This window comes from Eutrigla gurnardus (genome assembly GCF_963514095.1).
Source record: "Eutrigla gurnardus genome assembly, chromosome: 11".
Taxonomy (NCBI): domain Eukaryota; kingdom Metazoa; phylum Chordata; class Actinopteri; order Perciformes; family Triglidae; genus Eutrigla; species Eutrigla gurnardus.
In genome coordinates this window covers 8,087,574-8,104,120 of record NC_139925.1, presented here as the reverse complement: position 1 = coordinate 8,104,120, position 16,547 = coordinate 8,087,574, and the positions used below count along the sequence as shown (strand labels likewise).

At 39.1% G+C, this 16,547-nt stretch overlaps 1 protein-coding gene across 1 annotated transcript in view; it reads right to left on the bottom strand.

Annotated features, from left to right (window-relative positions):
* Nucleotides 1-16,547, bottom strand: part of lmbrd1 (LMBR1 domain containing 1) — a 48,537-nt gene that overhangs the window by 18,141 nt on the left and 13,849 nt on the right. Inside the window, exons 4-8 of the mRNA XM_084021717.1 lie at nucleotides 15,362-15,459; nucleotides 14,978-15,045; nucleotides 11,807-11,895; nucleotides 7,574-7,647; nucleotides 1,003-1,128 (exon numbers count right to left, since the gene is read on the bottom strand). Coding sequence (XP_083877843.1) covers nucleotides 1,003-1,128; nucleotides 7,574-7,647; nucleotides 11,807-11,895; nucleotides 14,978-15,045; nucleotides 15,362-15,459 — 455 coding nt within the window. The remainder of the gene's footprint in view (nucleotides 1-1,002; nucleotides 1,129-7,573; nucleotides 7,648-11,806; nucleotides 11,896-14,977; nucleotides 15,046-15,361; nucleotides 15,460-16,547) is intronic.

Below are 16,547 nucleotides of genomic sequence, written 5' to 3'. Positions count from 1 at the left end.
TTGACAACTATTTTTTATTATTATTTAAGGCTGCAGTTTTCCCCTCGTTATCTACTATTTATAATACTCTTTAATACAGCCATGCCTGGTGTTCACTAAATCTATAGAGGAGGAATGACGAATGCACTGGTCTTTCATATTCAACTTGTCTTTTCATGTGTGTCCCCGTTTGCGCAGGCCTGGGTTTGAGGGGCTGGTTGATAAGGACAGTACTAACCATCCATAACTGCATGCACAGACAGGGGGCGCATGGCAGAAAGATAGAGGGGAGGTCTGATCAGCTGGAGGAAATGCATGATTATACATTCATTATACACTAAGGCATATGCACAAAAGGATTGCACGGCCGTAGCGCAGCTTTTGGCGCTGCTAAAACCTGCAAATTAACACGAAAAGAAACCATGTAATTTCCAAAGCCCCAAAATGTTTTAAATGCTTTGGTTTAAACGCACCCATTACTGTGCTGGCAAGCAAAGAGTGTTTCGGCGCTCCTATGCTATTTGCACATATTTAAATGATTTAATACATTAATATTTAATATCAATCTATGCAAATGAGCCGCACTGCAAAAACAGTCCAATCAACTAAGATCAGCGCTAATAGCCACATGCAGTAAAATGATCAGCATCTTCAGAGAGTTGGTGTTAACAGAAGCCCATTTGTAAGGGCCGGGTGTCACGCCCACATTCTTCAGTGATGCCTCTACCTCATTGGTCAGGACCTGTAGAAGTCTGCTCATTTAATTTTTCTTTTTCTCCCTTCTATTGAATACATGGATAATTTTAATCAGATGCAAAAAAAAAGGCACAAAAGAAATGATGGACATGTTTTTACTGCAATATCTTTTGTGCCATTCAAAGAAACAGCAAGCGTTCCAATAATTGTATTGACGTTCCTGTTGTGAGGTTAGTGAATGACTTGTAGATCGTTCGTGGTGTGAGGTTATGTCACATATTGCAGTAAGCACAGTGTCAGTGTTTTGTGTCATTTGGTGTGACCAACCTTGGATTTCAGCTTTTCTATCTGGTGCTCAACATCATCAATGTCCTCTGTGTTCTCCAGGCGTTCATAGACCACACTCCGCGTGCCTTTTATCAGATTCAAAGGCAGTACAGACATACCGTATGCCTGAAAGACAAGAGCAAAACTACCATTATACACACAACGTCAGAGTGGGCACATATGGCACGTGCAACCACCCACACATGCACACGGCTGTCTGCTGAGAGACCCAACACGATGGGGAAACCCGAAAACAGCATAATGTATAAACAAACACACTGAGTGCATCATATAGTTCCTGGCTTCCAAGGCTATGTCATTTTTGGGAGAGGAAAAAAAAAAGATTAAAATGGTGGAATCTATAATTGTGCTGAGGTTTATTGGTGAATTTGCTGCAACCATTTTGTGTGGATATCACTGCCTCATATCACTGTGAAGCAATTTACAGCTTAACAGTGCCCCCAAGTGACAGCACTATCCCCCATCCCGGATTCGATACAATTTTCATAAGGAGAATTTTAGAGAGAAAAATCTGGGTTAGAGGAGGGGGCATCAATCTTGAATGACATGATTCGAAATGACATGAATACAAATATACTTTTCTTTTTTTGTTAGAGGTGAATACAATGTATAAATAAACAATGACAGCCAGACACACACATATACATAAAAAATACATACATAGATACAGTGACAGCAAGGAGAGACAGTGATAATATGTTGCACAAAACTCACAAGACATCAGTGAGTTTCAATCTCCTGAAGGGACGTTTGAACTTTAATTAAAAATGAGGGAGATTTCTGATAGCAGGAAACAGTCCAATCAATACAAATGAAAAAAAAAACATCAACAGGCTGATGCTTTCTTGCTCCACCTGCACCGCCTCGCTTCAACCAACTTGGAGAAGTGCCATTTTTTCCCCTTATATAATAAAACAAAGGGCCCTTTAGTGCAGAGATACTTTCAGCCCTGTCAAAAGACTCTGCCCTCTTTATTCCATTTTTCAAGCGGGGAGACGTCAGAGCCGATAGTTCTCTAAAACAACTTTTACTAGTTTCTGAGTGTTAGGTTGCATTAAGACAGTCGCATGGGATACTAAGTCAGGCTGGACTATTATTAGTCTCTGCTGTGGATCTCTGCTACGGGCGAATGTCGCCTCCTGCAATGAATCATGGAGCTCTTAAGGCCGGAGCATGTCCCGAATATCAAACACACTCATAAAAGGAAAACCTGTCCCAGATCCCAAGAGAAACATTTCCCTTCCCGCATATGTACAACTACATAGGGGAAATATAAAAAGGGGGGGGAAAAAACACAGGTGTTCCTCTGCTGGAGTGAGCCATTTTAGTTCACACATAATCATGAACGCTCATTAGAGTTATTTTAAAACCCACTGTGGTTAATAATTACCAGAAATAGTTTGGAGCATAGTAGAAGGGAGTGTGTGTGTGTGTGTGTGTGTGTGTGTGTGTAAAGATGTGCGAAGCAGTTGAGGGGGGGCTTACTGCCTAAAATTCAGTCATGTGACTGCTGAGTGGGAGGGAGGACTACGTGGTCTCTACACAATCCTCGTCTTTGTTGCTGCTTCTACTTGCGATGGCGTGGCCAAAAGGGAGGAGAGCGGAGGCAGAGGAGGCCCCTCTACACTCTTAATACCTTTTGATGGAGAGGCGGTTCCAGTATAACGTAGTAGAACTATTCAGATTACAATTTGCCTTTTAGGTAGTTCCAATCATCTGAAATAACCCAGCTAATGCATTTAAAGATATCAAAATCAACACTTTCCCCACAAATCCTGCAAATTTGGCAGTAATCCCTCATATGATGGTTTCCAAAATTGACAATTTAGCTGGTTGGGGCATTACACAAGTCAAGTAATTTATTTTAATTGTGCTCCTCACTTATTTTCCTTTCATCAATATTAAATTCTGTACTCAGGTTGCTGACTGACGGTCAAATACCAACTACTCTACTATTAAAGAGCTCATTCATTCTTTGGGAAATGACACACTTCATTGCCAATTATGGATTAATTTGGTTCTTGTCACAGAGAGACTGGAACTTCAATCCAAAAGATTGACTGTATGTTGCTATGTAAGGGGTTCTGGATAAAAACAACATTGGAGGAATTTGGTATCACTAAGAATCACTACTTGCAAGTTAAAAAGCTTCCTGTTGTCAAACCTGGAACACCTGTTCTTGTTGTCCGTAGCTGACAGAAGGACACATCAGTCTATCATGATTGTCAAAGTCCATCCACAGAGATAATCTAATGGAGAGTTGATTGGCAGTTTGGCATTATGACCTAATGTTGCTTTCTTTGCTCCGTCTTCAGACATCTGCTGATGTTGGGCCAGGTTTGTAAAGTGGATTGTTGCATATTTGTGTTTGCTTAATGTGTCTTTTGTGTTAATTCTACCTCAATCGCTGATCATATAATTGATCGAACTGAAGAAAAAACTAAAAAAAACAAAACAAAAGGAAAATGTCCAGGTGGCTTATATTAAATAGTCTGACCTGATTTCAAATGAGAAAGTTGTTGGTCAGGTAATTATCCCTCTTTACATCCAGCAATCAAGAGGTTGCTTACTTGATTCTAAAGGCCTCGGCCGGTATTATAATGGAGGTCAATCCTGACAAAGTGGTATGATCAAGGGGCCACTGTATTCAATGCATTTAATACATTGTAGACAGCCTTTGTCCCGTCTCCTGTACACATTGGGGTACTATAGAAAAAGTGCGTGTCCATACAGTATACATTTTATTCTATATTCTACAAATTGGCCTTGATGATTCATTTTCATTCAAAGACGACAGTTTGTAGCATAGTTCATTTAAGTAATACAAATAAGGTACACTCTGATTTGATAGTGAGACAACAGCACACACTTTCTACTAGTTAATCACTTGCCCTATGGTGACCCCTGATTATATTTTCATGCATACAATGAATTTATATGGGCCCAGGTAGGTCTAAATAGTGCTTTATGATATGTATTATTGCCTAAAGTTGTGTGTGATTGAAACGTTTCAAAAGTTCTTTTGAATAGACAGAATCTCCATAAAGAAATCCAATTGCAGTCCAGTAATGAAAAGGGGCTACCATGGTTACAGGCAGTCCTCTAACAGACAGATAGAGCACTCTTTTGGGTTTCCAAAGATATTGTACCAAATTTGAACTATCCCCTCTACTTTAATTACAGTAATTGCAGTAGGCTTTCTGCAAGGTTAAAGGCCCATTATAATCAGTGGAGTCCTAATCATTAAGTCATTCCACATGCTAATGGTTTATTAAAAAAAAAGAAACTCCTTAAAAAAGGATGCATATGGGGGTCATCATTTGCACCCTAATGCAACTCTATGAATCTTTCATGAATCGATCTCAGTCATTTAATATTTGGTATGTGCCGTACAGACACTGGCTACAGCACTTTAACCTGACAAAAAAAAAAAAATTACGTTTCGTCTGTATCAAATTACTTTCAGAGTAAACATTAATTTTCGAGACAGACAACCATTCATGCACACATTCACACCTACGGGCAATTTAGAGTCATCAATTAACCTATCCCCATCCGGAGAACCCGGAGAGAACCCACGCTCACACGGGGAGAACATGCAAACCCACTACTCACTTCAGTGTGAACAATTATTTTTCAACACACTAACTTTCACTCGCATTTGCACGTACAGTGAAATGCTTATAGAGCTAGCGCTATAAGCTATGCTTATATGTGGTAGAGGAGAGCTCGTCCGCAACACAAGCAGGCTGAGGACAAAACATAATAAGAATATAGTAAAGAAAAGTTCAGCTTATGACCGAGTCCATTTTAGCCAATACTATGCCTGGATCGGCCCTGTTGTCTTGGGACTGTAGAATACAGCTAGAGGTAGTTCTGTACTTCTGCAGTGAATCATACGTGCCATGTTTTATTCCTCAATATACACTTCAAACTAGTCAAACAATATAAATGAAATAAAAGGATTCAATCCCAAAGTAAGTAGAGAAACCCTTCTGATTCACTCAGAGACCCCGTCTCCCCAGGTCCATCTCAGGGCCTGTGGTAAGACCAACAGACATTCACCTTCTCAACTTTAGTTCAGCATCAGCTCTTAGGCCGGCAATTTAAGAGCAACAGAGAGGAAAGTCCACCGGAGACAGAGCCGTGAGAGTCATAAGTCAATATGCTCGCCTAGCTTTTAAATGAAGTCAAAGGACCTCACATGATGCATGAGCTTTAAGACCATTCTGATTGGTCTTATGTCATCACTGCTGGGTACGACCAAAGAGAGTGGGAGATAATATAGAGGGAATATGCATGTGCAAACATTCCAGGTAATGAGAAAGAAATTTACCATAATTATAGATTTGCATTATTGAATAAAACCCACACCATTAAAAAGTGACTGCTCGAGTATAGAGTGACCACGGCTTTCATCTCAAATCCAATGCAAATCTAGTTAATGGTCTGAAATTAATGTTTCTTAAAGCTACACTGTATTATTTCAATTATACGCAATTTAATTTATTTTGACTTTACTTCACTTCCATCCCTCATTTATTTCTTTATTACCAGAGCAGAGATGAAAATACAGAGTGGGTTACTAGCATGACAAGTACACCTACAGTATCTTATTAATACAAAGTGGAAAAATAGATCAATTTAATTTATCTGGACATGAAGTATAATCTTATGTAAGTGTGAGCTGTATTTGATAGGCTGTAGTTACAGGACTGACACTGTACAAGAACACCTTCGCAGACAACAAACTAAATGTATTATTAGATAACTTTTCACCAAAAGCAACATTTTAGATTTAATCTATTAAAAATCATTGGTTTAAGTTTTGCACAAAGTTTGACAGCCGAGACACCAAACCCAGTCACATTAGATTACTGTCAAATAATTGCTTTCCTTTGTTTAAATCTGCGTAAGTCAAGAGAAAGTGCCATAAAAAGGACAAAAAGCTGTAAAAGCTATAACTTGCCTCACTTTGTATTTATTTTAAGTGCACTAGGCCACAGTGTTATATACTGTTTACATCATGGAGTTATTTGCCCAAAGGGTACATGGCCAGTTCTGCACAAAGAGTAGTGATAAATTAGCAGCAGGCATGGACAACATTTCCTCTGCTTATGGAACCTGTCACTTAGATTCCATTAAGTTAATCAGGCTTTATAGTAACACATAGTAAAAAAAAAGAAGATAAATCACACAGCTCTTTGCAAATATGGGTAGGTGGCTACCAAGAAGAGTTTAGCCGCTTTCAAGACGGAGGAGAGAGCAAATAAAGTAGATGAAAAGGATGACAAGTGAGATAAGAGACGAGAGCTTCAGCATTTGGGTCTGAGAGAATGAAGAAGGAGGGGGAGCCGCTGCTGTCGCCCAAAGGCCCGATTTCTTTCATTGACTTCATCAAAACAAGGAACATCAAAAACAAAGACACACTGGGAGTTTTGATTTCCACAGGGCATTCACAGAGTCAATATCAACATGGGGTCGCTGCAAATCTGAGCCCACTTCCATCTCCAAAATGCACTAGGTAATTATCCACTCTTTAAAATGACTGTGAGAAACAAAGTGAGAGAACAGTGGATACAATCCCAACTGAGATGGATTATATGTCCCGAAGTGAGATTGGTTCCACAACTCACTTGACTAGGTTGTGTATTATTCATTAAGAGCTCCACATTCAATTGTTGTGTGATTTGTCAAATAGGACTCTTTGAGCTCAACAGAAACTGGATAGATTGGGGTTGGCTGTCACTTTCACTCACACTCTCCGGGTTGATACCCAAGCACTCTTTTTTGTATTTTTCTTCAGAAGGCACCATTCTGTGTTCCTCCCACCCTGACACCAGTGCCACCACCTCCAGGGAATATTCACAGTCTAGTAACCAAGATAACGGCTATGAAAAATGGACAGCATTAACAAGTGTTACAGCACAGTCAATTATTCAGATCTATGAAAAATGAAAGACTGCAGGAGGGAATCAAAATACAGGCAAACGTTATACTACATTTTTGTATATAAATATATAAATAATAGCTATACAATATAAATAGACAGCTGGTAAGTAGATGATAAGCCGATGAAGGGTGCACATACATCATTTAAAAGTATGTGGTACTTAATTTAAAGACAGTGGTCTGAGTATTTGAGCAATTGAATGCAAAAACTCTTAAATCAAATTCCTAATACTTAAATGCCACACCACCAGGGACTTCTCAATCAAGAAGATGGGACACCATTTGTACAAAGAAAACTTTAAGAAACTGCACTGCAGCCTTAAATAACATTTAAAAAAATACATGCATTATCAGCCATAACACATCTATTCAAAAATCATGTTTGGTGAATCTGACAAACTCTGAAATTATTTTTTTTGTATTTTTTCATACATGTCATTTGTTAGATGTCTCAATAAGCAGAGGTCCTTTTTAAGCTGCAATGCTGGCAAGATTTGGACATCATCCCATTGGACGATTTGAATTAATCACTGTGCATACGTAGCTCCAATGAACACAGGAAAACATCATTGGACACTTGTCTCAGGTCCCTACTCACCGTGTAAGTGATCACTGCCAACATGCCGATCAAGGTCAAGGAGCTGATGGAGAACGCCAGAGCAGGTAGACCATCTGCAGGTGGAAAGACAGGAAAGCCATAAGAGATTTGACCTCAGTCCTCTGAAAGAAATATCAATGGACTCTTTGCCACATGTGCAAACTACTAATAGGCTACTTTCTTGAGTGCACTTTGACGGCCGACTGTCACCTGTTTGTGATCAGCTGTCAAACTCAACATTGAGCGTGAATACTCTAAAGATTCTTTGAAAATGGTAATTGCCACACTCCGGTAGACAATCCAATGGAAACATTCTGTTTGACGTAATCTAGTTTGCTCTAAATTCCCCCACTTTGCACTGCATATAATTCAAGAGGAAGAGTGCTGCGTTTCCTGGTGAGACACACTTTGCTGTAATACACAGATCCAAACCGTCTGCCACCAAACCGAAGCTGGTACAGAGACGGGAACTGGATGCAAACGTTTTATCTGCAAGCTTATAGTAGCTACTGTTACTCAGACATTTGGGATAGAAACCCTCTTTAATGGATGTGATAAATCAAGCTTGATGTGTAGTTATCTTAGTAGCAATTCTAATGAAAGCAAAACGTACTTCATGTTTTCACCAATTTAAAAGCAATAATAATGTCTCGATAAGTGTCTGAGTTACCCTGATTCACTGGGACATTTTGTTTCTGAAAAGAAATATTGCTGCTGAGTTGCTAAGGGGGCACTTTACTGCAAAGAAGGTCAGTTTATTCTTCAGGTGGAGAGCTTTCTTATTACTCAACCTGTGAACAGTTGTATGTCTTCTGTGGCCCTGGAAGAAGCTTTGTCAAGTCTGAGGGAACAACCTTAATGAAGTTAAAGTGATATTATCAGGGCTATCCTAGCCTGGGTTTGGAGAATACACACTTTAAGTAAAAAAAGCCTGCTCCCCTACTGGGAAAAGACTTTTAAAGAAGTGGGAATCAACAAAGTAGGCTCTTTTGTGGTATTATCTATCTTAAAAAAAAAAAAAAAAAAAGCTTGAATTTCCTTCGGGATCAATAAAGTATCTATCTATCTATCTATCTATCTATCTATCTATCTATCTATCTATCTATCTATCTATTCAGGAAACTGTACGGTCTGGCGTGACTAAAAGACAGGGTATCTTTGTATTTTTTTTGTCTCCTGTATTAATTCTTTAAAATGATGGCAGGTGTCATTAAACATCGTTCAAAGACAGTAATGATTCCACATGGCTAGATACCATGAAAGTAAGTGGATTTTTTTTTTAATATAAATATTTGGGTGAACTGACCCATTCCTATTGTTGTAATGTTAATACGGAGCCCCAGAAATTCTTGAGGAAAAACACGCATCATTTCAAAAAGAATAAGAAGAAATTCTAAAGTGAATAGTTCTGCATCTTAACGGACCACACACCTGATACCAAGAGTGCAGCCCATCTGGGACCGCAAGGAAGTGTCTCTCTGCTAATTATGTTAAGGGGAATTCATTCCGAGGGAAGAATGTTATTCACAAGGACAAGGTACCATGCTGGCATCCTGGTACTCTTGGATTTAATGAATGCACCGTCGCAAAATCTTCCCCTGGAGACACATCTGGTCACCATTTGTTGTCACTATTGCCATTTTATACACTGATCAGGAGCATTTTTTAAACAGCTGGATCTTTCAACATATGTAAGTTGAGTGGATGCGTGTCACCTTTGATTGAGGCAGAAAGGGGACCACCCATCAGGCAAGGGCAACAGTAGGTGTCACACCAGCTGTCAGGGCTGGAGTGAGACGACAGGGATTGATGGAGAGACTGATTGCCTCCATCTCCTGTCAAGATCCCACCTGTTATAGGGTTCCATGTAAAAAAGCGACACAGTTGTCCCTTTATAGCTATCCCGCATCCTCACAGCAGCAACTCCATAGTGCCCAGCCCGCCTGTCAGCATTTGCCACAGGTGGCTCTCTGTTTGCCACCTTGATTGGGAATATTAAGTCAGTATTCGGGGCATGTATAATCTGTGTTGTATAGAACATTTATCACTTTCTTTTAGAGGCATTTCACAAGCAGCAGGACAAAGAGGTGGAAAATTGAGATAAATTATATGCCTGCTCCCCATTGTATTGTATGCAAAAAGAAAACTTTGAAGTCTGACAGCCGCGCTGAACATTAACATTTGAATACGTTTCATATTCTCAAGTGTTTCATTGCGATTTCACTGCCATTGTCTAAAGTTGAGCTTGGTAAAATAGACAATAGCTCCATGTTCTGCATGAAGAACATTCTGCCCATGAACTCTGCACAAAGCAAAGGATAGATGTTTGCTGCCACTCTTTTTGGTTTCTTGAGCAGATTTTCCGGGGATTAAACAGAGGGAATATTATCGGTGGTGCCTCCACATCTGTACAGCTTCGATTCTACAAGCAAGGGAATGAGGTAGCTCTTATCTCACCCTGCATATAGCCCTTCAGGCTTGTGTGCATGCATGGGACTTTTACAGAGAGGTATTTATTAGGCAGCTCCTTTAGTCCGAGCACCGTACACATCTGTGGAATGACAGAATCACTGAAAAAGAAGAGTAGGATGCAGCTCTACATGCAAGAGATACTGTAAGACTGCATGCGGTCAAGCAACAGCATGAGGAGGCCTCTAGCAAAGTCAAGAAAGTCATCAGACACCACCATAGTCGCTTTTTTCTCTTTAGGCAGTTTGTGTTTAAGGATTTTTGGACACATTATGGTTGAGGGACTCCCTCACCATGAATCTGTCAACTGGAAAAAAAAAAAAACAGCAGCCTCTTTTTTTACCCATGCTTTTTTTAAAACGCAGTTTGCAAAACACAAACCTTGGAATATATTTTGTGTATGTACTTAATGTTTTGATTAAATTAAACACACATACAGACTATGAACGGGAAAAAAAAAAGAAATCACATATTGCCAATAGACAAAATGTAAATAAATAGAGAGCAACAAATTTGAGATTGATTTAAAAATATATTTCAGATCTGGTTTCCTTAGGTGGTGCCCTCTGCAGGATCAGGACTTAGAGAAGGTCAGGCACTCTGAACTGCTGTTTGCTGCTTGGGAACAAGAAGACGTCCAGAGAACATATCGTCTAGTTTTGGTTTATTTAAGTACAATGGCTTTATGGCTGCATTAGAGATGTTGCCAGCAAAGCCTTCCTAGTTTACGTCTGACTCCCACACACACCACTGCGCCTTGAGGGTTGGCCCAAAAAACAAGACTGTGCTGTCTGGTCTTGAACAGCAACATTAATAGGAACCGACCTGGAGTACATTTCAGCATCGTCGGAACACTGTAACATGTGTAATGTTGGAGCCATTAAAGATGCAGGGGCCTTAATGAACAGTAGAGCAGTCAGCAGGGTTATGTGGCAAAAGTGCATTTCCTTTACTCAATTAACCTCCCATCTGGAGAGAGAAGAGATGAGGAATTAGAAAAGGGATGATCCCCACATTTCCTCCTCGGCAGCAGAGCTACACCCCCTGTGCCAAGTGAGGAAGGTTAGGGAGAGCATGCAGGGGTCCACTATTGTAAAGAGAGGCAGATGGTTCAACTTCCTCCTTGATCCCCAGATGGCAAAAGGCCAGAGGACTGTTAGGAGTCCACATTTGGCTAATGCTCTGTTCCACGAGCGAAGATGCCCAAGGAGGGTTTCCTCACCGTGTTGGGATCAACCAGTCAAACATCATTACTGGATTATTAGAACTGGTAAATTGAATTTCTCATTGCACGTTGATATTGAGACTATAAAGACACATGTTTTTCAGATATTTCAAATATTGGTGCATACAGTTATTGAGTCATATAGTGAGGACAACTGTGGAAAACTGAACAAAAAAGGAATTTTTAGTAAGGTGTGGACATTCAAATATATAACGTTAGTTTCAAATACATCACACAAACGTGATTATTTAGTGGTGAACATGAATTAATAAAGTCATGAGGTCTTCTACTATCTTACATGTCGTTACATGCAGAGAAAAATGACTGTGACCTGCATCTGAGCTAATCCAAATTGTATTTGAAAGAATATTATAGAAAGAAGCAGGATGTATATATTATGAAGTATTGATAGGAGCAACAGATGTTACTTGAAGTTAATTAATGATTACTGCTAATGGGGTTATGGTGGAATGAATTAAGTAGTCAGTAGCAAGAAGAAATGAGTAAGAACCAAGTATTTTTAAAGAGGCTATACTTACGACTACTCCCAAGCTCTTCAAACAGGTATTGTACCTTCTCCCATTGGGTGGAATTCTGACTAGGCGCAGGGTCAAGTGGAACGAAGGCTCTGAAAGCAATGGAACAATACATTTAGATGGCGTAGGGTACAATGCATTAGGTTACTTTGAGGCTGTCGCTGCACCCAAGGGTGCCGAATATGCTGAAGTTTAGTCTTCCTATTGGCAGTATTTTCTCTACGAGCCAGACGCACAGTTTACGAAATTTATAATTCTGCAATAGATGAATATGTAGCAGTTTCTTGCTGTTTCTGCAAGAGTTAAGAGAAGAGAGAAATACAGTCTGAAAGATAGACGGCAGCTAGTTCTTTTGGAAAACGGTAACAATGCAGCTTATTTCAATGCAGCCTAACATCAGAAATGTTGTTTCAGCCTAACATCTCCACTACACAGATCGTTTGTCTCAAATAAAGTAAAGCTCAGACAGAAAGGGGAAAAGAAGCTTTCACCGTATGTTCTCCTCTCCAGTGATACATCCATGCTTAATGTTTTTCTTTCTTACTTATCTGCATGCTGTAAAAAATGGACCGCATTTAAGAATTCTAATTTTGCAAAAGAAATCATACATTTAAATTGAACTTAATCAAATAAAAGTCAAATAAATAAACCAAATCACTCTGTCATATATATACAGTGTTAAATAGGAAACATTGCCTGTTAAAATGTGTTTACAGCAAACATAGGGCTTTGCAAACCGCTGATACCACCTTGATACTATTGCACCCCAAACACTGGATTCATTGCTCTTTTTAACACAATGGACACTCTTCTAAACTCAATTTATTTTGGAAAGGAACAAAAAAAATAGAATAAAGAGAATCTGCATAAGATCTTAAGTTGAATTGCCTTCTACCTTTCGTACTTTTAACCTTGACTATCACGACCTGCCAAGTCGTGTCAGCACTTTGCACCAGCGTTTTGATATTTGTGCCCCATAAAAGTGTACAATCATCTTCCAGTCAACCACGTGTTAACCTTCACATCACATCCTTGTAGCTCGTAACTACATTAATCAATAATACTCATTCAATCTAGTCATTTAAGACCCATCACTCACATTCCCAAGGTTTCCTTTTAATCTAAAGTTCCAGTTATAGAGAGAGAGGTATAGACGGAACAGATCTGTGAGGTTGTCAGGGAAAAATAAAACCAAAATATGTCAACACTATGGCTGGAAACAGCACTTCTTAGGACTAGCATATATATTTATGCAGGCTAGGTGGAGAAGAGGTCAAGAGTATTGATGCTCAATTTCAGTGAGGATTTTGATTACATTAATAATGAAATACTTTTTTCATTCGTCATTAATCCTTCTCGACAGACAGCAGAGAAATACGGTGCTCTATGAATCTCGGAGGATTCTTTTAGCAAGTTATAATCTGGCAGTTCAAAAAGAAATAAACAACCTTCACCAGGGGAAGTAAAAGACATTAGATCAGCATCTTAAAGACTTCTCTTTGCCTCATATGCAAAAAAAAAAATAGATTTCAGGTCTCTACAGGCTTCAGCCGCCCCACTATATCCTCAGGGCTCCACACTTTATATTTTTCTTAAAAATGTACTTCCTTTCAGCCATGTTATGTGTTATTTTTCATTGTAAGAAAAAAATAACACCTCATCAAAGTGACCTTAACCCTTGCACAGATCTTCACAACTGTGTCTGCATTGAGGAAGAAGTATATATTTTCAGACTCTAGAAGGTAGAAAAATAGAAACATTTCGGAGTTATTCATGCTTCTCCCTCAGGTTGACCCAAATGTCTTGAAGGCTGCCATGGTAATCGCCGTCCAGATCAGTTTTCAAATACTTTTTGTTGTTGGGTTTTTCGACGCTTGGCATCAGGGTTCTTCTCACCCAATCTGAGTTTATTTAGCAATTTACCTATAATGACTGATTCTCAGAGGGATAGCGTTGTTGGCATAGGCAACCGGATACATTTAATCCTATATATGAACAAATGTGTTATTATAGACCATCCCTGTAATTTATTTTATATGATTATTGCACATATTGTAGCCCTTTTTCATTACAATAAAAAGGAAAACCCTTCAAGTCGGATTTTTGTCCTCACCTCACATTAGGCAATCATAGCAAAGTAAAGAACAACATAAGGGAAGTACAACATAAGTAAACACCGACTACAAGTTTGAGAAAAGTCTGAGGACAACTTGGGTAGCTTCGTCCCATTCCACTGCAGTTTTAATGCAAAGGCTTATCAGGGCTCATCCCAATGGCAACCATTAACACAAACAATAAGGCTTAAAGGCTGGATATGGATATCCTAAATTACTTGTTGAGATACGTTTATTGTAGTGGCAAAACAAACACAAGATAATCTATGGCTGTGAAAGATATGGGGTAATTTAAGGAGTTTAACACCTTGCAACTTATAAAGGCGACAAACAAAGGACATCAAGAAAAGATCTGTGAACAGAGAACAGTCACTGAACACAACCATTATGACTGCCAGTATCAGAAAAGCAGGCCGGGCTAAAAGCCATCATGTTCTTGAAAATCAAAGGACCACAGCAACAATTGCCAAAAGTAAGCTGCAATAGTTCCAGTCCATGAGGCAAAAGAGCAGCTAAATTGCTTCTGTCAATAAAAAACTCCTAACTTCCAAACTTTGAGCTGCAAAAATAGTATAGTCATGAGTCCTTTATTTTCCCAAAGCAGATAAGCCTTCCTCCATTGCACCATTTAACGGTTGAGAGAGCACATTGCATCGTATAGGCTGAACACCAAGCATGTTGCCGTCACGGCTGCAAAGAAATCTATTACAGATTCTCCTGACCACAACCAGTATAAAGAAGTGGATTCATGAAACAAGGCTGAGAAAGTGCATCAGATATAGATTTGTAGATACAATGTCACCAAAATAACTCGATATTCCCTCCAAATGGCCTTTGTAGGTAGAATAAATGCAGAGGATCTAGTTTAGAATCAGATAGACGAGAATACAACCTATATTGAGGCAAAGGTCTATAGTGCATTTTTCCCTTGAATGGATTATCATGGTCAGACAAATGGTACTGCAGCTGAAGGCAACCTCTTATTACCTGGACACAATGACACATCCACACTCCCTTTCCACCGGTCGTGTACTGAAGCCGAAGAAGCCATCCAACTTACCCAATTAAAAGGAGCACCACGCAGACAATGACAAATCCAATTGTGTACTTCAGAGCGTTTTTCACTTGCTGTAATAAAAAGATGAGAAAAAAAAATTAAACTGGTCAATCATGGCCATGAAGTGAAATATTATTATTCATTACAAGTGAAGGAAGGGGGTCACACTGCATTTAACTAAGGGCCACAGTGAGTGAGAGCTATACAGAGTCGGTGTAGATCCAGTTTGAACTAGCAGAGATAACATGTCACTCTCAGTGCTATTCAAGGTGCTTTTAAAGTAACAATATAAAAGACCTCCCTGTCTGTTAGAGAAAGTGCCTCTGTCAGCTCCAAACAGACACACGGCAAGGAGAAAAGACATTGTGTTAGCCGATGCATTCTTACCGAGCATTTGTTCAAATTGTCGTCATCCCTTTCTTCATAGTAGAAATAAACAAAGGGGATCCATAGGAAGACACAGAATAGTATTATGGAGTAGAGTGCTATATGGAAAGAAAAGAAGAAAAGACATCCAAGAATTAATCAAAGCTTGCCTAAACGGAATATCCATACAACCTTCCCCGTATGCCGTATGTTCTATCATATAGTAAAATGTTAAAACTCTGATTGATTGGATTGATCTCAACTACACACATGTAATGTTTCGTGACAGAAAATCAGGCCACACTTCCATCAGAAGGCAGGAAATGTATATTAGACATTAATAGACATTTCATGAATCATTATAAATTACACATTTTGTAAAATGGCGTTTTTCCATGAGAGGTCCATTAAGCAATCACAGACCACTTTGCACAGTTTGCATTACTTTAGGTTACTGAATTGGTTTGTTATGAAAGCATTATATCCCTCTATAACATGTCCTAAAAATTATGTAAGGAATAAAATTACCACCTTATTTCAGTGAGGTGGTAATACTTAAGATTTTCATATCAAATAAAAAAATATGACACATTATACCTACTGCGGGTAAATTGCCTGCTTAACAGTAGCGTAACAAGTTGAGGTCTAATAAGGCTGGTGTCGATGTTAACCAGCTAACAGCATTTTTAAAAAGATGTCCGATTATGCTATGCTAAATAACTGAATTGTCTTTATTTGACTTCGCCTTGAGATATAAACGAAACTATTACAACTTAACAATTACAAGCCATGTCATCAACTTCAGTCTTTATACTGCAGTCTTTATTTCTTTATGACGAGTTTAATGTGGATTAGCCAGTTAATAATACCACTGGGTGTGTTTTGGGCAAATGAAAATGACGCCGTTTCTATACCGACTGTAATCCATGGCACTTAACAATCGAGTCAGTTAGAAATTGCTATTTGAAAATATGATCCTGTCATTGGTGCATTCAATATTGCTTTGGGCAAAACTGACAAAGCTGAGGTAGTCTTGAGTCCCATTTCAATGTTGACCACCACAATAGCAATCTGCATCAGAAAAATACCTCGCACATTCACAAGAGCCGGTGACCTTCTGTATGAATAGACACAGTAGTTGCGATACTTTCCTCAGTGAAAGAACTTGCTGTTCTCTGATATCAAATCCTTTTTGTTTGTTTGGATC